The 22,743-nt window shown below is 35.3% G+C and overlaps 2 protein-coding genes across 2 annotated transcripts; both read left to right on the top strand.

The window, feature by feature from the left end:
* Nucleotides 1–23: 23 nt before the first annotated feature.
* On the top strand, nt 24–4,697 carry LOC117330857 (ADP-ribosylation factor-like protein 4C). The gene has a single exon (XM_033889390.1). It carries the CDS (start codon nt 556–558, stop codon nt 1,102–1,104), a length of 549 nt encoding a protein of 182 aa, XP_033745281.1. The 5' UTR covers nt 24–555; the 3' UTR covers nt 1,105–4,697.
* Nucleotides 4,698–19,033: 14,336 nt separating this feature from the next.
* Nucleotides 19,034–21,558, top strand: LOC117330847. The gene is made up of 2 exons (XM_033889378.1): nt 19,034–19,337; nt 21,139–21,558. Exons 1-2 carry the CDS (start codon nt 19,152–19,154, stop codon nt 21,427–21,429), a joined length of 477 nt encoding a protein of 158 aa, XP_033745269.1. The 5' UTR covers nt 19,034–19,151; the 3' UTR covers nt 21,430–21,558.
* Nucleotides 21,559–22,743: the final 1,185 nt, after the last annotated feature.

The raw sequence follows: 22,743 nt of genomic DNA, 5'->3' as shown, positions 1-22,743 counted from the left end.
TAACGCACCTGTCCATAGGGGGCAGCACAGTCTGTTATAATTTACAACGGAAGTACTCGAACCTTTGGAGTACCTGTGTTGTATCGTCGACTGGGGACTTTACAATGACATATCGGCACTGTCAAACTGGAGGAAATCAGCGATTATGACCATGTAATCACATATCAATTCAGATAGTGTTGAACAATCGGAAGAATCGTACACAACTGAAGATAATGTTAAGTAGACGGTTGACCCATATCTGTGGAAATTATGCAGACACCGCGATGAAACCGGACATATCAGTTTACGATTGGTGTCACTGACAATCCCAAGATTTCACACAAAATGTGTACCAATGATTACCCTGGATTAATATTGGATATATTTCCGTGCACTTTTGGTCTTTATTTTCAAATTTCTTTGTGAATTTTGTCAGCGTTGCTGGCTGGATTATTTGATGAATCGGTATTTGGAAGTTTGACAGGTATGTGAACGATGGTGAGTGATCCCGGCTTGCCGTGTCACGTTGACACCTGATCTGTTTTAGGGGTCCTGAACAGCCCCCATTAGGATATGGGAGGCTCGGTCTCTGTTCAGCTTGTTATGCTGGGACTGGACCTTTCAGGCAAAACTACATTATTATACAGACTTAAATTTGAGCAATACATGAATGTCAATTCCACCATTGGATTCAACTGTGAAAAAATCAAAGGAAAAACGGGGAAGACAAGAGGAATAAACTTCACCATTTGGGATGTTGGAGGTCAAGATAGGACCCGTCCACTGTGGAGATCCTACATGCGGTCATCCGAGGGCATCATATTTGTTGTGGACAGTGTGGACAAAGAACGCCTTGAAGAAGCGAAGTTGGAGTTAATTAAACTATTGAAAAGTTCAGAAAATCCAGGTTTACCTGTGTTAGTTGTAGCCAATAAACAGGACATGCCAGGGTCATTGGACTTAGCAGAGGTGGAAAAACACCTTGGTCTACATGAACTGCCCCAGAGTCAGCTATGGGCCTCCCATCCAGCATGTGCAATCACAGGAGAAGGACTTGATGAATGTATGGACTCCATGTATGAGCTTATAGAAAAAAGGAAAAAGACAAAAAAGAAAAAATAAGTTAATTTTATTTTAATGCATATTTTTAAATTATATATATACACATTGACAATATTGAGATTGCCAGTATGTGCTAATTTCTGCTCCCAGTGATTCAATACATCGTAAATATTTTTAAAATGTTTAACTTTGGACTATGTAGTTGAATTACACTCACTAGGCCTACAGTCAGACATTTTTATACTAACAACATATCATATATGTGCATCATATAACTAATAATTGGCATGCTGAATTTTCAGACAGTTTTAAAATTAAAGTCCCAACATTTTATTTTTACTTATTATATTTAATAAATTAACTACATTGAAGTTAATTATACACATTTTTGTGACATGTTTGTGGGCTTTGGTCTTTTGTGGTATTGTTATTCATCAAAAGAAAAGGAAATATTTGATATGTACTTCCATATATCTATTTAAAAAACAGTCTTTGCAAGTTTTTGTATCCAGTGTTTTGAAGAAGAATAACTCAATAATTTTTTAACAGCAGGGATTATTTTGGGTTACCAAATGGATGGGTCATTATCTGTAATATAATTTATTGGCCATTTACAGAAATATAAAGGATTTTTCTTAATCATGTGGATCATTCAGGAAAAATTTTGGGCCAAGGGACCTCCTCCAAAATGATCCCTGATCATGAACAAATATTTCTGACAATAAAAAAGATGCATCTAGTTTTACATTTATGAATCTTGTTCTTAGATTGAACCAGAAAGAGCAAATTTTAGTCAAAAAAAAATTATAGCAAAAGAAAAGAAGGTCTCTATAAGAATGACAAAGTTTTACGACTTGAAAGTGATATAGATCTCAATATTAAACATACATATATAACCCATAAAGTAGAATGTGTAACTATTAGCTAGACAGGATGTGAAATTCTTTTTAGTCAAATGCATATTGAAATGGTAAAAATAATGAAAAGGGGTTACTTTTACACAGAAGCAAATGGGTAAATGATGTATCACGAAAGACCTCTGGCTATCAACCAGATTTTTTGTTATTGCTGGAATAATATGAATGTGCAGAAAATGATGTCTTTATTTTCACAAAATCTATACATTTTACTAGATAATTGCTATAACACTGTACATGTTACAAAACGGCATGTAGGAAATGGTCAATACTTTTGACTGTTGTATGATGGACTTAGGCAAGTCTATCTTTGTGACAAAGAGTGGTCTGTGCTTCTGAATCTGTTATGCTCCAGCTGTTGTACTAGATAACATACCAGAGGCTTCAGTTAGTGCTGTGTTGAGTGGAAAGGGGAAATAGACATTTCAGGAAAACATCACTTCAAAAACAAGTATGTCCATTGTTAGCTACCAATGTTGGATTGCACTACACTTTATTTTAATATCACATTGAAGTGCAATCAACTGCGGGTATCCCACAATGAAATATGTCCTGCTAATTGTTATTATAAATGCTGTCTAATAATTGTTCAAAATTAATTCGGGTTGTTGAATTTTTTCTGATCTTGATAAATATTTATTAAAAAAAATTTGTTTGCAAACAAATTTTTTTCATACCCCGATGAAACTAAAAAAAATTGACATCAATGCTTAATTAAAAATACTCTTGATTCATTCATATGATTGACATATAATTACAAAATGTAAATTTCAGTTTTTTCTGAAATTAAATTGTTTGTATGAAATCAAATTAATTAATTAAAAACTTTAGAAATTTCCAAAGGGACCTTGTAGAAATTTCCAAAGGGACCTTGCAATTGCACATATTTCTAACCCAGGGTCATGCAATCAAATTGAACCAATGCTTACATATATGAGCTAACAAACTGCTGAAGACCAACAAGCTCACAGAAGAAAAGGTCAACATATTCCAACAGCGAATGTACATTGTTTTAAAGCAAATTATTGATAATTTCTTCATATTATTAGGAAACAGTAAATTAATTAAAAATCATGATGTTACCAAAACTTCATAATGTCATGTGAAAAGGACGCCACATTTAGGGTACCATAGGGGCTGAATATTGTTGTCTTTACCCTGACTAGTCATAACTGGTGAAATTGGTCAGAGACAACAGTTTTCCACCTACTTTACTTATGAAGCTGGCTGATGTTGAGTACACTTCACTACATTGTATTACTGTATAGATATAAATATCTAGACAGTGGGTGAGATAATTGTGCCAAGTCCCTTTGTGTATATATATCTACAATAGAAAGGATTTTTGGAAAATTGACATTTAACTTTTGTGGTTCCCACAAAACTCATTCCAATTTTGAGAACATGTTTTTACCCCTTAATTATAAAACGATGTTAAGGGCTCATCTATTCATATATTGAAGTAAATCATTTATGGAATATCAAAAAATACTTCAACAACTAACATCAAACTGGTGTATTCCATTAAAAGCTGCTATAGTTATTGCATGTTTTACAGTTTTAGATTTTACTTCTATAACTATAAAAAATATGATTTTGAGTGAAATAATTTTAATAGATATATATGCTTTTTGTTTTCATTGAATGATGTTTTAACAGACTGCTTGTGATTTTGATCTTATGTATTAATATATAATACTAAATATTGACTCCTGATGACATTGTCTTGATTAAAAAACTCCTTTGTATACACACTATACACAAGAACATGCATGTCCAATTAATGCTGTCCACAGTGAACTTGGGTATCAGGAAGGTTATTTTTGCTGTTGTCCAAGACAAAGTTTTCATATACAGATGTTGGATACAAAGAATTAATTCATGACACAATTTAACAATTGATTTATAGAATTTAAACTTTATAATGCTCATCATTGCTGACACTGTGTGGAGTAAGAATTGGAGAGAGTGTGCTGGTGAAAGTTTATATGTCAGATCTTTTTGCATTGTAAGGTTTAAAGTTAAGATATTGTACAATATTTGTCTTCCGATAAGGAATTCCTCCAGGTTTAATACTGATAAAACAAAGATCTGCAATACCTCATGTAAAAAGATCTTGTTGTCATGGATGAAAATGTTAATTGTGATTAATGCTTGGCTGCATATATACTCAACCTCTTGTAGTTGTAGTGATTGTTTCACTAGCAAATACAGATTCTTAATTATGTGCACCTTAAAAATCTAAGGGTTTCACTCTGATATATACCTTCTCTCTCTCCATGCACGGAATACCAAATATATATTTTGTGGTAATTATATAATTGGAGTCGACTGCCTTTTTTTATACAGGAGGGGCTACAACTGTAGGTAATGGCTGCAGTTCAATTATCTTTATCTTGTATCATAAAGACAATTACATATAAAACTTTGTAACAATAAACTCCTAATCACGAGGAGACAAACAAGAAGAGACAAACACGAGCATACTGTAGCCTCTGAAACACGTACACACCACATGTATCTCCTACACAGGACATTAGCTGTTAAACCAAACAAAACCTGCAGGGATGCTAGAGCTGTCAATTTTATCACTACTAGTGCAAAGGATTAAGATGAAGATTTATCAGAATGAAACCCCTGGATTTGGAAGATGTACAAATGTGTAGCTAACCTCATTCAAATGTATTGTTATTATTTAATCATGTTATACTATTAAAGTAAAACAGTATAATCTACTCTTGTTTTCACGTATTTATTCATTTTAACATGTCAACATGTACATCCCACAAAGAAGGTCAACATTTGTTTCTGATTTCTGTGGGATTCTATTCATGACAACGGTAACAAAGTGTATTTTAAAGACGATCGTGATGATTTGGTCTCCATTTGATATGTGTCAGTCCCCTAACTTTTGTAAGGAACTCTAGATATGAAAGCGAGACGCTAATTAGATTAGGAGTACCCACCTACCTACCCTGCTTGTGTAGACTTAAAATACCAGGTGGTATATATAGTGTTTACATTCATCGTCATTCGGATCTATGATTTCCAGCCCGCATATACTCCATTACATGTTGTTATTGCTTTCCCTACCTCTTGTGCAAGAAATGATGAGGTAACTAGCGTTTTGTAACTTCCTTTTCAAAAGAATAACAGTTACAACAAAATAGAATAGTGTGCGATATGTTCAATAAAAAATAAAATGCTGCATATAATTTTTTTTTTAAATAAGACCTAGGTGTTTTGGGATTCATTTTCACTTCCTTGTACATCAATGTGATTAAAAAGTGGACTTCTGTTCCTCAATAGAGCAGTCATTAAATGCAATTCATTTCCTCTAAACCTAAAATTAGACTGGGGTTTAATAATTCACAGGTTTGATTTATCTTATATGACTTTTGGATTGCCACTGCTCTTGTACTTTATTTTCATTGTGTAATAAATATTCAGTCTATCAGCCAGTATTATGGACCATTTTGTAAACGGATAGCTATAGATTTAACATGCATCTCTTCTGACAATTGTCTGCGCTAGATAAGAAGGTCGAAATCGGTATACAGATCTTATAATTCTACAACTATTCAACATTTGATATTAACTGGTGAACAGTATAAATAGGGGTGTTTGTTACATTACCGTACCCACAGGGACACGTTATTATGTAAATAATAGTGAGATTCTTTCCCCCTTTTTCTCATTTATAATTCCAGCCCTTCTGAAGAAATAGCGGCAACAAACTTAACAGTCCAAATCCAAGATGGCCACCTGTCGGTCATTTGTGGACTACAATCAAGGTTAAGAAATATCCTTCCAGTAATTTTCAATAAATAGCGATTAACAGGATTGTTTACGGACGGACATCCGACCAGGACCGATTATAACAGACACTCGCCTCGTCTGTCAATAGACTCAACACAGCATTTTGTGACATTGAGAAAATGAGGGCAGCATCAAAACTGTTCACCGAAGAGGCAATTAAAAGTGTCCCTCCCTGTTAAATCGGGGATTATTTAATCGCTCCTCTCCTGTCGTTTCCTTATATATCCGGAAAACAGTGAATGATCCGTTATCGCAGATATGTACGTGACTTTCAGACTTCGAGACAACAGAAAACGTTTTCGTCACACATCATTTGTTACAGACGCAAGTGGTCGTTATCAACGACCTACGTAATCATGTAAGGTCAATGCTGCATGGTGACGCGCGAGACGTAGGAATAGTGCTTTATCGTGATAGGAATCACTTCACAGTCACTGCTTCCCCGGGGGCACGGGTCAGCGTCGACTATCTCCATTAGGTTGGTCATGACACATGCAAGGCCTTATTGGAACCGCGATCTCGCCTTGTAAGTAGCAGAGCATTGCCAACACGTGGCCTCGGACTAATTAATTACTAGTGATGCTGAACGTTTTTGTACTTACTAAAATTGATTATGTCTGTCTAATTTAATCCGGAGCTTAATCAAGTCTATCGTGACTGGTATGTGCAATTTCGTTAAATTTCACTCTATAATTTCCTCTACACAGTTGTCTTGTCACAACGATACGTCAAAATACAGTTTTGTGATGAAACAAATAGCAAAATAATTACAGTGAAATAGCATTGTCACTCATCATACTCACCAGAGACGTATATACCAGATACACAAGTCTCTGTACTCACATAACACGTTTTAAGTTCAATTTATTAAAATCAAAAGGAGATAACCCAAATTATTGATATGATTTTTTTCATGGCCTTTTTCATGATTCAGTTTCTACATATATACACGATTCCTGAGACCTGTTTTATAGTCATCACGCGCTGATTTCTGAAGACTTAATTCTAATATATACATGTACATATTTTTATATTTATACATATAGGTATAGAGACTTCCTCCCACGTGACGTGCTAACATATCGTAGTACGACGTAACTTCCTGTCAACGGCTAAGGTCACTTCATGAGATGCATGCGTGCTGACATCATGTCTGGTGTACCTGACATATGGTGTCAGGGCCAGAGGAAATTCGGACTTGTGTGAATTAACTGAAGTATATTACCGAATGCACAGAATGTATACTGACAAAGAGCGAAGCAGTCGTTCATACCCCAAAGCATTCCTCACAGGGGCGAACGTAGACTGGCCATTGCTCAGGTAAATTTTAATACTAGATTATCTCCCCCTGGTTTGAAACTTGGGATCAGCCATGCCCTAGAGACCAAAATCATAAAGCTTAATTTTATCGACAATTTTGATATTCCAGAGACAGGGGGTAAGCCTAGAGGCGAACGCTCAACTAAGTCCAAAAATGAGGCAATGTCAAGGAAGACACCTTTATAGGACTGCAGTAATAAGCTTTCAGACTTGCATGGTAACTAGGAAGTACCATCAGATGTTTTATCTAAATTACATTAGATTGGGTTCTGATTCCAAAATTTAAACTTCTAAATGTCTTTTGTGTAGTCGCAAATGACCGTAAGTGTGTGTGATATAATGGACCAAATGACCATAAGTGTGTGCGATATAATGGACCAAATGACCATAAGTGTGTGTGCGATATAATGGACCAAATGACCATAAGTGTGTGTGATATAATGGACAAATGTCGTTTTCATTTCTATAAGATTTATGAAGGTGTCATATAAAATTCTTTTGTCAGCCAACGATACGCTAAAACAAATTCTTCAACTTGTTTCATAAATCCATAACCATGGTATCACTATCTACACCAGACAAGGACGCACATCCCGTATCCCTATGCATATTAGAAACACTCGTGTCTCACCAAGGTCTCTGTTGATAGATATTTTTGGGGGATTTACGGTATACAAGATCGTACATTATACACTGATATTTGAAAACGCCAACATTACTCACACAATACTGCGGGTATAGACGGCGTAACCCGTCTCGTAAATCGCGGATACCCTAAAGTAGTTTAGTAAATGGTTAAAGATTTATACGATAGATAACGAAGACGCCTCCCGGTAATTCAAAAGTTGTGTGGCTTTCTTACGCGGGAGGCTCCCGGGCAAAATGTCATCATTTACAAACCCTACTGTAATATCAGTCGTATGTAAATACTGTCAGATTAGTACATATCTGTGTAAAGGTTTCGTATCACTTACAATGATTGACATGTTTATCTTGTTACGCGTGATTTATATGACAGTTATTACGTCACACGAGATCGTAATTATGAATGTGGCTCGCAGTGGATAATTAATATAGGGCAAAGTATTTGTGATAAATAATAATTGAAAAAGAATGTGAAGGCCACTTCAATATTGTTTTAGTTAGATATATGCTACTAGTAAAGGTATCGTACTGGGGATAGATATTAAATCTAATATAAAACAACCGTGATCGTACCGAGCCCCGTCTAGGAACCTGAAAATTGGCTAAGTCGATAAAAAAAAATTGCTAATTCTCATAGATACATCTATATTGTAATAAACTCTCAGGTCCCTACAGCCTTGCTAGAAGCTACATCACCGATCTGTCGACGTGGAGATTGCTGTCCTTCAAACTGTATAAGGTGTGATGTTGGGGACAAAGTAAACTCGTATTGAGTGGATTTATATTACTATCTCGGTCCCGAACTCTACACGAATAGACGCCTGGTTATAAATATATATAGACTTCTCCAATGACCCCGACCCCCGGGTCACAGGGGCTTGACACGATTTTCCAAACGACCCAGCGATGTCATTTAATGATCAATAAATACATAACTACAAGGATTTTTTCTTCATCTTCTATAAAATACTTCAACATGCAACATTGTACAATATTTACATCATCTTGAACAATAAAATTAGAATTAAAAAATTTAATCCCTCCAGTGCGTTGTCCTAAACCGACTTGCCAGCTGACCAGCTGCACGTGCATTTTGTGCCACCTGTTGGGCGAACCATGAGAGAAAACTATTTCGCGCTAATTTTTTTAAGTCAACCATGCGAAATATGATTTTCTTATGCAAATAAAGGTCATCTCACAGATATGGTGTTCCGTTAGGGACAAATTTCCAATATCGCTCCTTCGCTCCTTCGACCTAAACGCGAAGGAGCGAAGGAGCGAAAACACGATGGCGAAGGAACGAAGGGGCGAAGAAGCGAAGGAGCGAAAATACGATGGCGAAGGAGCGATGGAACTTCGCTCCTTCGCCATCGTATTTTTGCTCCTTCGCGTTCGGAAGTTCGATGGAGGTATACGTAGTTTCGAAAAGTGTCAGTTTTTTTCTATTCCCTGATTTATGTTCAGTGGTTTCAGAAAATAGAAAAATGTCTCTAGTACACTAAATATTGATATACGACATTATTTTAATGAATTAAGTTGCACAAAATTGACCTACAAGGACTACCAATTTATGTGCATATATGTACATTTGAATGTACACAACTTAAGGTTCAAAATGAATTTTGTTCTCGACTCTTTGATTCTGAATGAGAATAATATTGCAAAGAACAGGAACAAAATGTAATCGTTCACCACAATGAAATACATCTAGCTTTCAAACATTCAGAAAAATTACTTTTCTATCTATTATTTGATCCTTAATTAAAGATATTAATCTACTTGCATGTATAGTAATAACGACCATATATTATATTTAGAAACATTGACTTAGTCACGTGACGCCACCAGAAAGTTGGAAAACAATCATTTCAGAATAACACCACCTATGTAAGTATATATCCCCTGCAACTATAACGAATTATTGATTATGTAGTGTAAAACATGTCCACTCCCTTCGATTTCCTCCTTTTGATATGAACATTTAAAAGTGTTTATAAATGAAGCCTAAAATACCTTACCAGACAACCAAATTGTTAGAGTTTTACATAAAAAGATGAATTACGCAAACACTAAATTTGAGTTAAATATTGTTGTTTTATCATATAGATTCTACAATTTTCAAAAATGGTTGATCAACACTTTCAATTCAGTGAGTTTTAGCCCTATTTTTCTGTCGACTTTCAGTACAGTTTCCCCTAGACAAAAAAAGGTGTTTTCCAAAAAATTCAGTGGTACATGTATTTTCCCAAATGGAAAACAGTAATAAGATATCTACTAAGTATATTATACTGAAAGTTAAATGAAGTGTGGGCGGAGAGAAGTTTTCATAAATAGTTCAGTTCATTGAGCCACTGTTTCAACTTTAAGATGGATAAGATACATATATACAATAGGATCAGTCGAAATACTATAAGACGTGGAACATACTATTGGAGAGATTGTATATTAACCTTAATAGCGGTGACATTTCACTTAAATTCCAATTTCCCCGTTTCTTGAGACCAAGATTCTTTAAACGTCTCTTCAAGGTACGGTAGCTGCAAAATCATTTCGAAGTTCCATCGCTCCTTCGCCATCGTATTTTCGCTCCTTCGCTTCTTCGCTCCTTCGCTCCTTCGCCATAGTGTTTTCGCTCCTTCGCCATCGTGTTTTCGCTCCTTCGCTCCTTCGCGTTTAGGTCGACGGAGCGAAGGAGCGATATTGGAAATTTGGCCCTAACGGAACACCATACACAGAGCCTGGGAAATGGTAACTTAAGATATTCTCAGTAGCAGATTTTTTTTTTATTTATACACCATCCGATAAAAATTGTTGGTGGCAGCGGTGGGATTCGAACCCATGCCTCCGAAGAGACTGGTGCCTTAAACCGCTCGGCCACACTACCTTCATTGTGCCATTTTTGTCATGTAATTAATTTGCTAGGGTGCACTTTGGATAAAAAATTGGAAATTGCCCGTCTGATGTTGTTGCTGAAACTATAAATTGAGATAAATCAAATAGTATCGCTCTGTTGTATTTTCTTTGAGGTTACATGTATTTTTTGTCATAAATCCCTGGATTAGTTTGGTTTGGTTTTATTTGTTTAACGTCCTATGAACAGTTAAGGTCATTTAAAGACGGCCTCCCGTGCGTGCGACATGCATGCGTGTGGTGAGTGCATGCGTATGTTCGTGTTAAGTCTCCTTGCGATAGTCCGGAACTTTTGCCGATTTATAGTGCTACCTCGCTGAAGCAGCTGCCGAAGACACCCCACCCGGTCACATTATACTGACAACGGGCAAACCAGTCGTCCCAATCCCAAAATACTGAGTGCTAAGCAGGATTAACCAATCAAAATGAGATACAAAACTCTACGTTTATTTTTTCTTTAAGTCCATTTCACTAAAACTAGTAATGCTTTTGTCGTAAGTGAACTTGACGGTAATCAATCATCGCAATTGGCTTTGCCAATATCAGGTTCATATCCCGAGTTTACAATTATCATCAAAATGCAAATATGCGTACAATCATTGATATTGGAATCATTTTACCGAATGCTGATCGACCTCCCTAATAGTCTACCGGTTACAACCGGCCTATTTTGTTACATTCTATATGTAGTTACATATGGATATGCCTAATATATCTAACTGTTACAAATTCTCAGAGTTATTCATACGTATGCTATGTATTTTTCTGACTTTATATCTACGACTGATCAGCAGTGTTAGAATACTTGACAGAGCGGGACGATGATGGTAGTAAACGATAAATATGACGATGATGGTAGTAAACGATAAATATGACGATGATGGTAGTAAACGATAAATATGACGATGATGACGTGGGGATCGGGTTTATTTTGCTCTAAAGCGACAACAGTACTACAATGTATAGTGTATCCGTGAAGTTATTATTTCGCTAATAACTATATCACTATAGCAACAGACCTAATCTGAAAAAGGCCTTCAGACACACAAGGAAGTTAGAAGTTACATGAATGTAGTTAATTACCTGTTGAAGGAAACATTTTCACGTATACCGTTTACACCAACACAACGTACAATTGATTTAGACAGCTGTGGATTTTGTCACAGTCCGTAGATATGATCGATGATCGGTTTTGAATGGAGACGTATTATATAGGGACATCCCAGCTTTAAGATATGCGTGAAATTGATTGGTAACATATGTTATATATACATGTAGTTAAATACCTATAACTTACAATAAATAAACGAACGTTTGAAAATTTGTTAGGATGTGCACACGTTTTCGATTTTCTTTTAAAACTTCAAACCAAATATGTGATCAGTATAAGTTACGGGGCAAGTTCACGTCGCCTTTATTACGCCAGAGGCCTATATAGGATCTTGAATGAGTTTTCATTTTATATGAGATTCTAAACGAGTCTTAGAAGTTTTTCTGATTTTGGCAAACAAAAATTGAAACGTCGAGACGAGTTTCAAAAAACCTCATATAAAATGAAAATTAAATTTAGGAGGCTCACTAACCGTCCGTGCAGGCGAATAGCCGTGTCATATGTTCTGTGAAAGGCCAAAGGAATAAATGAATTGAATTGAATTGTGTGTACTTTATCTGACATTATCTATTTATCTTTTACTAATTATCTGTTTATCTATTAATAAATATATTTTAATGTGTCATTCGCGTGTTTACTATTCATTGTTCTGTATGTTTAGATACCAATAGCCATGCACGCAATTTTTGTTGTTGTTCAATTGACAGAACTACATTTGTCCTGTCAGGGACGTGTTTGTGCCTTTATATTTCTTTTCACGGTAGTTCCCTGTTAAATTAACACAACAGTGTATGTTAACACAAGTAGCTATAGGGGCGTGGAATGTTGACAACTGGACCTCCTATCGCCCATGGGGCCCCAGGGCTGTTAATTAGACTGACTGGCAGATGTCTGTCTAATTCGAGTAGAATTATCTTACATACTTTTACAGCGCATGTGTGAGGTGACGTAAGGAGTAGAGGGAGTCATATACACTGTATATATATATATATATATATATACATACACACGCATAATAATTATGACGGTCATACACACAATTACGCATTAGGTGGCCGCGAGGTTTAGCACCGGAAATCAACGCAGTATATAGCAACACCGTCAATGACCAAGGGTCTACGGTCGGGTCGAAAGAAGGCATAAAATGTGTCAGAAACAGGTACTTCACTAGTAAATAAAATGTCCGATTTCTACCTGTGTGGCCACAGGTGTGCCAGGTATTAGTAGTGAACGTCATTGTTATTTAACGAGGGTAGGGGATTTGCATTCCTAAAGATAGCATTAAAATGCTGACACTTTCATACATCTGTTTGTTTTCATTCAATTGACATATACAGCATTTGTAAATAAGTGGACAGTCTGTCAATTCAGGGGCATACCTAGATTCCAGGGACGTATAATAGGCTGGTCAAGTGCCGTGTTTGTATACATGTATAATGCTGTTCTAGTAGAGTCTACATCAGAGATAATCGATTAACATGTAACCGAAGTCCGTGATACGAACAAGAAAACATTTCTTTGCCTTCATTTAGTGGACCTCAGAGAGAAATTTACCGTACGCGTGTTACGTATTAAACTATAGTCAAGGAGAGTGCTCCCAATGTTATGGTAATTGTCGCATCCTATACAGGGTCCATGCCTATTATCGTGACGAACATATTACCGTGATGAAAACTTTTGATTTATTTTATTTTACTTATTCTCAAATAAAATATTGTTTAAACTAAACTAAATACCAGGTAGCACATAATATTGCGAATATTTTCATGGCGTCTTTTTCAGCGATTGGTATTCTGCGTCAAAGTATGTATTACAACAAAAGCTTTCGGTCACATAAAAAGCAATACTGACCTTTCAATATGCTGCACAATTTTAAAAACGTACCAAGAAGAAGAAGAGCAGAGACATATAATAAAGTCCAAAATTCTTTCTCGAATGTCCAAAATCCTGTACACTGCAATTAAGTTCAAAGTTTATATTCATATATTTACATTCCCTTATTCAGATTAGTAAACTCTGACTGCGAATAAAATTAGCATATATACGTAATGAAAAAAAAGGCTCAGCGGATTAATAAGCGCGGAAATCGGTTACATGATTATGCCGTCGTCTACAGCATTTGTGACGTTACCGGAACGTCAACTAGACGGCGCCATTTTGAAAGGACTGATTAACGTAATTTTAAACGTTTTCTCCTGTTACCCGATGATCTCTGCACCAAAAGCTAACGTCTGGTGAGTATTTTGTCAAAAATTAAACTGAATATTGCAAAAAATGAGTGCATTTTGAAAGGACTGATTAACGTAATTTTAAACGTTTTCTCCTGTTACCCGATGATCTCTGCACCAAAAGCTAACGTCTGGTGAGTATTTTGTCAAAAATTAAACTGAATATTGCAAAAAATTAGTGCATTTTAACTTCTTCACGAGGTAAGCTAACAACAGATGGCTGAAGCGTACAGTTCTTAGGGAACTTGCATTTGACCACATCACTACTAATATTTGTGTCACTATACGCTGTGCTTGACAACCATAGTTAATCTGCTTGACAACCATAGTTAATCGAAGACGGAAATTGTGAATTGTGAATACATGTATATCAATTAATTAAAAAAAGTAAAAGGTACTAAACAAAACTGTTGAGTTGTTTCTTTTAATTGTGCTAACAATACTTACTTACGTAGATTCACAGGAACTATATTATCTTCGCAACCACACGGCTGTCATAGTTACCAACGTCGCAACACACCTCGAATTTTATTTTCTTCGTACTCAGTATTTAAACGATTAGTTTTATGTAAAAATAAGGATTGTACCTCATTTTAACTGCGTATACGGTAGTATGCCCGCATTTGGCAACGAATATTTCCTATGGAGTACGGTTGAGATTACAATCCATATAAGATATATAAGGGGTGTATATCTGAGTTCACAGTGTCTGCCTGAAATATAACTTTAATTACAGAGACATAAAGAGTTTAAGACATTGTCCCGTTATGAAACAGGTGAAGGACAATATATAAGTATATACCTGTATTGGTATAATGAATGTACTTCAGATATAAACTATCTAAATAGTTAAGTGTTTTGCTATAGGCGAATACGGCAATGTTTGTATTTGTAATAACGTTCCACTGAAATATTTCATTGTATATTAAGGTCATTACATAAATTATTCAAAACATTTTATATACACTGCCTTCTACGACCTTAAAAAACAAAACGAGAGAAGCCAAAGCCCGGGGGAGAGATCAGGGGCAATATATGCTCATAACGATCAGGTGTGTTTGGAAGTTAAAAGATTTCTCAGGAATGTCGACCTACCTACGCAACCCCGGAGACACATGATTCAGGTTGTTTACTATAATAGATCGAAATTGTTGATGGTACACCGTTAAATTAAATCGTCCAAACACTACAAATTCTTGACCTACAATCTTAATTCTATAGTACAAAGGAATGTGTGTAGCTTGGTTAACTGACTTGAAAATGTCATTTGATTAACGTTAAAATGGTAAACTTAACAGTTATGTCTTACAGTGCCGTAGGAAGTCATCAGAATGTTGGGGGTGGGGGGTAACATTTAAGATTGTAGGGGGGGGGGGGGGGGGGGGGGGGGGGTAACATTTAAGATTGTATGCACCACAAAAAACCGCCAGCAAAGTTAATTAACATTTCAACATCGCCATGATATGAAGTACTAAATAAATCATTTACGCTTAATAACAGGATATGATATTTATGAATCACAATAATCCTAACGAAAAAATAAAACAAACGCGAAATTCAATGTTAAACATTTCATCCTCAAAACTTTCCAAAACGATTTTATTTATCCTAGCGTTTCTCTTCACAGTCATTTCCGACCGGTTCGGAAATCTACAGATATTTTACCGAAGTAAATATCATAATCTTAAATCCGTTGTTTAGCCATTATTCTATTCTTTTTATAGGGGCGGGGCAGGATCACTTTCTAGGGACTTCCAACGCCACTGTCTTAGTACATTTTATTACCTGCTATCGATCCCATGATACCATTTTTTTCATTTTTTTATACGATTATTCATGACGTGCTCTCAGCACTTTCCAGCGAACAATTAGAACGTCGTCATCACACCAGTCATGTTGATAACGTCATATTACCTGGTCTAGATTGACATGACTCTTACCCTCCCGGAACACCTGGACCCGTATTCATAAGACCGTACTCATGCTTGAATTTTCACATTTATGTTCATTCTCAAATACTTTTGATGATAAAGCTGATATCCGATTTAATATTTCCCAATGACTTGAAGGGAATTCTAAAAGATCTCGGGTGATGCATATTATTTTCGATATTTTGGTTTCTCTTCTTAACTGCCTTTTCCTGCTTTAAGCGACTTTAAAGGAAGATGAGTTGAGCACAGATGTCAAACTTGAGCACGAGCTTATTATTTTTTTTTAATGATTACTGGTCGAGGTCACCGTTTACACGTCCCTTTATATGATTGTTTTGTTTCCTACCAGTAACAGCCAACAGGAAGACAAGCGGTTGATACCCGGTTTGACAGTGTTTATGTGTCATTTCGTTATCTTATCGTCTTTTTCAGCCACGTGATAAAATAACTAAAGTATGTAACGCGAAATATGAAATAAGGAAGTTCTGTTTATCGACCCGAATTATTTCATAATACTGATACAGCATTTTGAAAAATAATATTTTTTATAAACATGACCAAAAACCTATTTAACCTCTATCATTATCGGCCGGGTGAAGCCGGGCGATCTATTTGTGGTTGGTTTAAAGTTTACACATGGGGAAAGTCATGGCGAAATAATAATTTGTTTTTGATTAATGGATAACGATCTGTCCCTTTAGTCTAAACTAATCGATAACAAATACTTCTTTTTTAACGAGGTGTAAACAGGTTTGCAATAACGTTCTTATTGAGTATTTTTGCCTTTTCTTTTTCATCAAGATTGTCATCATAGTGTATTACATTTCTGATCATGATATCTCCATATATCTAATACTAGTCATTTATAGTACATGTATTTGTATATTTGTTTTCAAAGCATTTTATTTTCAAGTTTATTACTTATAATTATTTTGTATTTTTTTTTAGCCATAATATCTTGGCCATGCATGATTATCATTATATTACTGATTACGGCATCTCCATATATGCAATACTAGTCATGCATAATATTGGTATATTTGTTTTGAAGTTAATATTTCTTTATTACTATTAATCTTTTTCTTTGTTACGTAAGATTCCATTGAAAATGTATACTGTACCCGCAATGGACCCCAGGTTACCTTGCACTTTTACAATCCAAGGACATACTATCTGTGTTAGCAAATCCAATGGCAAAATTTATTTCCTTTCAAAAAATTCCAGAGCCATTTCTGGAACTAGCATCATTATAAAAATAAAACAAGTTGTTTATCAATTTGTCTGAAAGGTACTGCTATCATTATTTTACCTGAGTATTGATTATAAATACCAAAAAACCATTGACACATGTACCTACCCCTCTGAAGGGGTCTGTTGATACATAGGGTAGCTGAGTTTGTAACACTGAAAGTCAAAAGTCTAAGATGTATTTTTAGAATTCAAGCATAGGAGTACCTTTGTAAATGCCATATGGTTATCCATAGAAAAGTATAATTTCGTGCCTGCTACCTGTTTTGAGATAGATTTTTTTTGAAGTTTCTACTTATTCTCGCAATAAACGATTTGGTTTATTAGGAAGAGTTGGTAGGCATTTGTGAATACAAGAGTGTTCAATTTTCAAAAGAAACACAGGTAAAACCATAGCTAATCTCGCAAACACCCAGGTGTTTGTACAAACTATTTCAAAAGCAAATAACATTTACTGGAGGTCTGGTCATGAAACCATATTTTATTTCAAATTCAAAGTCATACATTCAGAAAAAAAGTATTAGAATATTTATATAAATCTGTCTCCTTAGTACAGACAGGCTGGTGACAAACACTTAAGAACATATTGTAAACTAAGTATATAACAAATAAGTGACAAATATCATGTGAAAATTAGTGAGAGGAGTGAAGGAAGAGGGAGTAAGAGAGATGGAATGTTATAACTATACATACTAAATCAATAACCGACAACATGTCAAAGCTAGGAAGGAGGGAAGAAGAGGAAGACAGAATGAGATTTTCAGAATTCTAAGAAGGTAATACTGAATTAGTATACAAGAGTTTTGCAAACCGGAGATGTTTAAATGTGGATGTTACGTTATGACAACATACACAGTATATCGTCCAGGGACTTGGGTAACAAATAACTGTCACTCAAAGCGTTTAGTTTGAGAAATGAAATTATGTACACAACGGAAAATGAATTAATTATTAGTAATAGACAAGTTGAAATCTCCGTATAAAAGAATGTCTAGAGTGTAGCCCTCGGGTAAATTTACGAAGGAGGTATGTCTGATAACACTATAATTAGAACAATATAGAAGAAAGTGATTAGTTGTTCCATCAGCCTGTCCACAGGAGCACTGGGGACTCTCTACAAGATTACGGTTAAAAAGGTGAGAATTTAAATTACTGCAGTTCATCCTTAGTCTGGCCAGAGACATATATACATATATGTCTCTGGTATGGCATGATGGATCTGGTCAAGACTTTTCCCGTAATTATAATAAGGAGGGACTGTTCGGGAGTGTCTGTGTATTTTTTCAGGTTACTTATGGATGGGTTATTTCTTATATCAGAAGGAAGGGAATGCCACAAGTCAATGGAAGATTGGAGAAGTGATCTTTTGTAGAAATTAGTTTTGCAAACAAAAAAAACAAAAAAAATTACTTAGGTGGTCTGCATCACGTATATTATATTGGTGTGAGACGTTCCTGAGTTGTGGAAGTAGACCAGTTAGATAAGAAGGTAAAAAACCAAATATCATTTTGTGTATCTGAATATTTTTTTTTATTTTGCGTCTTTATTTTAGACTATCCTACCCAGTTTCCCTATAAAGATTTTCATGGCTAGTAAGTTTGTCCCCCCAGTAAATATTCTCGTCGCGTCAAGTTGAATGTTTTCTAGCAGCTGTGTCTGTTGAATAGTTTTTATTTTCAAGTTGCACATTTGCTTTCAATGGAAAAAAAACTCCCTTGTGAATTATTGGCTTCTTTCCGGCCGATTTGATGCTTTAGCATCAAGGTTTTCTTGTAGGTCTCTGATATTATAATTACGACACAACTATTTGTTTATAAAAAAAAAAAAAAAATCCGGGTGTAGCCAAAACCGATATTCGTTTTATATTTATATAATTTCAATATGGCCGCGTTGTGCACGTTTTGAGAAAACGTTATTGCATTTTACACTTACCTTCACCAATTTAACATTATTTATATGCGAAAAAATCTTTTTGAGCATGGCGAAGGTAATCAGATATGTTGGGCGTGAAAGTCACTTCAAAGGAAAGACTCTTTTTGAGATTGCAGCCAATCTGAAGTCGTGTAAAGGTCGTGTTGTGTACAGAACTGGATTTTTGAAGTATGCTAATCCGGATAAATCGTATGTCATCTTGGAAGACGTGAAGTCGAATCTATCAACACAGGTATACTTATTATTTTTTTCGTTAGCAACATTAGATCTATTTGGTTATGTACTAATGATAAATGATATGGAACTGCTGAAATTCGTACATGTACAAAGGGAGGTAAATCTAGTAGGTCTTATATGGTTGGAGGTCATGGAATATCAAGTCAGCACTCAAATGTTAATTGCATGAGAGAGGGGTTTCATATTTGACATGTGTTTTCCTTGTGACAAGATATTTCCATTGTTGCTACAGTTGTGGACCTGCTGACTTAAGCTTTCAAGACCACAAACCTACAACACTGTAGAATCTAGTTCTATAACGCAAATTCCGAAATAATAGCGACATCATGGGAGAACATTTTCTTGTACTTTTTTATTATTATTCCATAAAGTGTATTACCTGATGAACAATGACTATTGGATTTCGCTGAAAAATGTTCATGAAGATGTGAATTGATAATTATAAAAGGGAAATCTCTTGCTGTTAATCAGCAGTCTGGACCTGTAATTTTTTTTTGCGTCATATATGAACGCAAGACTCACCTGTAAACAAAAACAGCTTCTTCAAGTGAATCAGCTAGCGCTGCTGTTAAAAAGGGTTACATCATCAGTTACAAAAGAAAAGATTGCTAAAGTTTGGCAAAAGAAACCCCTAGCATTTTGCTGGGAAATAGTTACACAAACAGAGACGTATATATCAGATATACAAGTCTCTGATGCAAGCCACAGCTACATGTATCTGGACAATTCATATATTCTGTGGCATTGCCGGTAAGTGGGTATTGACAGACATTTGAGACAAGGGTAACATGCTTAGCTCTTTTTCACACAAACATAACTTTTTCATAATTCTGAATTGACTTCAAATGACATCTGCCACAACTTTAACCAAATTTGATGTTGAAAAATATGTGTTTATGTACTGTGTCTCCGCATGTATCAGTTGTTCCTGTTTACAAAATTACTTCCTCGTTTTCAAAACAGTCATGTGATATAACCATCGCTATATTTGAGAGGGGTTTCCCAACTTGATTGTGTGGTCAAGCTGGACTCTGGAAATCGATGTGAATATCAGCTGTAACATAGAAACTTTAAATAGCTGGAAGCATATAAAACATGTACAATCAATAAACAAAATAGTGTTTAACCAAAATATCCTTTTAAACCTATCTGAGTTTGTTGCCTCCATAAAGCAGGTATCATGAATCAAAATCTGTAGGTCTGTCAGTCCATCTACACAGTACTTTTCTCAGCCATACTTCAAGGGATGTTCATGAAAGTTGGTAAGCGACTTCAATATATGAGTAGCTACAGATGAAGTTTAAGTTCAGAGTTTTTGGGTCCGTCCACTCATGCCCACCTGTTCATCTGTAGGTCTGTCACTCCATCTACACAGTACTTTTCTCAGCTATACTTCAAGGGATGTTCGTGAAAGTTGGTATGTGACTTCAATATGAGGAGCTACAGATGAAGTTTAAGTTCAGAGTTTTTGGGTCAAGGTCACTGTTAATATTTTTAGCAGAGGCTGGTATATGTAGGGGACATTGCTTTAGCAATACCCAACATGCTTGTTTTAATTCCATGATCAACGCCAGAGTAGTCTGTGGTATCTGTATTATATGTACTGTGTATGGATTTTTACCTGTAAGAGAATATTATTATCATTTTAATCATTACATTACAACATATTTAAATTTGTGCTGCAGGTTTAGTAGTACAAAATGTACCTGTACATTACAATATGTGTATTTTTACCTTCTAGCTATTCCCTTTAACTAATTATATAATCACCTGATGTTTATATTCTTTCGTTTCAGAATTTTAAGTCTGGTACTGTCACAGGATACCGTGTGCACAGAGGACATACATTTGATAAACTTTTCCAGATAAACAGTGGCATGAAACAGGACTGGCATCTTGTACCAAAGGGAGACGAGTCAGAGTTCTGTAAAATTGATAGAGTACATCAGGTGATAGATAAACGGATGAAAACAATGACAGTTCCACCTGTGATGGCAGCCAAATTAAAAACCTTGGGAACTGAAAGATCTCAACTAACGGAAATTCCCCTCAAGTACTCCAAAAAGAAAGGAAAGAAATTACTTTAAAGATTATAATAATGTTTTCTTTGTGAATGAAATGCTTTGAACAGATAGAATATGTGAATTCTGGTCAAAACTTAAAATTTTGATGGTGTGTAAGGGAAAATGTGACTATTAAAGTAATAACAAATTGTGTATTCATCTCCATTTTTTTTATTGTTATTCCTCTCAAACTATTAGTTTGCCTGATTGTAAAGCAGATGAGCTTATGTCATGGCATAACACGTTGTCTGTCCATTTACGTTTACATTTGATGTTTTAAAATGATCCTTTATCATTTATATATACAGAATCTATAATCAAGTTCATATAAAAAGGTACTATTCATTGGTGTGTCTTTTATATGAACCCTTATAATTTTTATATCAATTAGATATACTACAGTTGATTATTTGATGATTAATCAAAATAAACTGAAAAATATAACACTTTTGATTAAACCTTGTTTTACACATGTTATTGAATGTAAGGTAGAGATTGAGCAGGTTCAAGGTGTTGGTAGTTTTACTTTACATTCCCAACCCACGGTCAGTCATCTTCGCTAGCCAAGGCTTCTGATCAGAAGCCTTGGCTAGCGAAGATGACGGTCAGTGTGTATAGGGGACTAGAACAATACTGTATCTATAGAATTTTGATGCTGAATGACACTGAAATTGAATGCAGATTTAGGTTCAATTATATATTTATATTTTCATTTAAATTTTGTTTGAATTAGGATACTCTCCAGCTTTCAGGTAACTTGGAGAGGACAGATGTTTTGTTGGTTTACTTACTTGTCTTTTAAATCTAATATGTACTGGTAACTAAAGACCTGGCGAAGTATAGTTCCAACCCAAAGTTTACTGTAGTTCAAAGCGAACCTGTCAAAAACGGCGGCAACTGGTAGCATCTTTTGAATGCAGGTAGAAATTCATCAGTTAGTGTGCTTTTATATATAAGATTCAGTGTATATTAGAAATAATAGTAACGGACATATATATGCATAATGTAGGCCAATTTAGTAGTCTTCTAGAATTGAGTACCGGTATATCTTTAAATTCCAAGATCACCAGGACAGCCAATGCTCCCATATTACCAGGCATAGTCGACAGTGTCCTGGAACTATTACCGGAGACAATTGGTAGCCAGAAATGTGTCAGTATGATTTTAAAGCGCGACAATATTGTTATTGAGATTTGAAGAGAATGACCATAATCTACAAGATACAAACACGAAATTCCTACAAGCCGAGTTGTTTACCCGGGACACAGGGGCACACAACAACTGTTATATTGATTTTGTTATAATACACTCGCTGGATGTGTATAAACAAAATCAATA

This window comes from Pecten maximus, chromosome 1 (assembly GCF_902652985.1).
Source record: "Pecten maximus chromosome 1, xPecMax1.1, whole genome shotgun sequence".
Taxonomy (NCBI): domain Eukaryota; kingdom Metazoa; phylum Mollusca; class Bivalvia; order Pectinida; family Pectinidae; genus Pecten; species Pecten maximus.
Note: the sequence above shows the minus strand (reverse complement) of the source record. Positions and strands in the feature narration are given on the sequence as shown.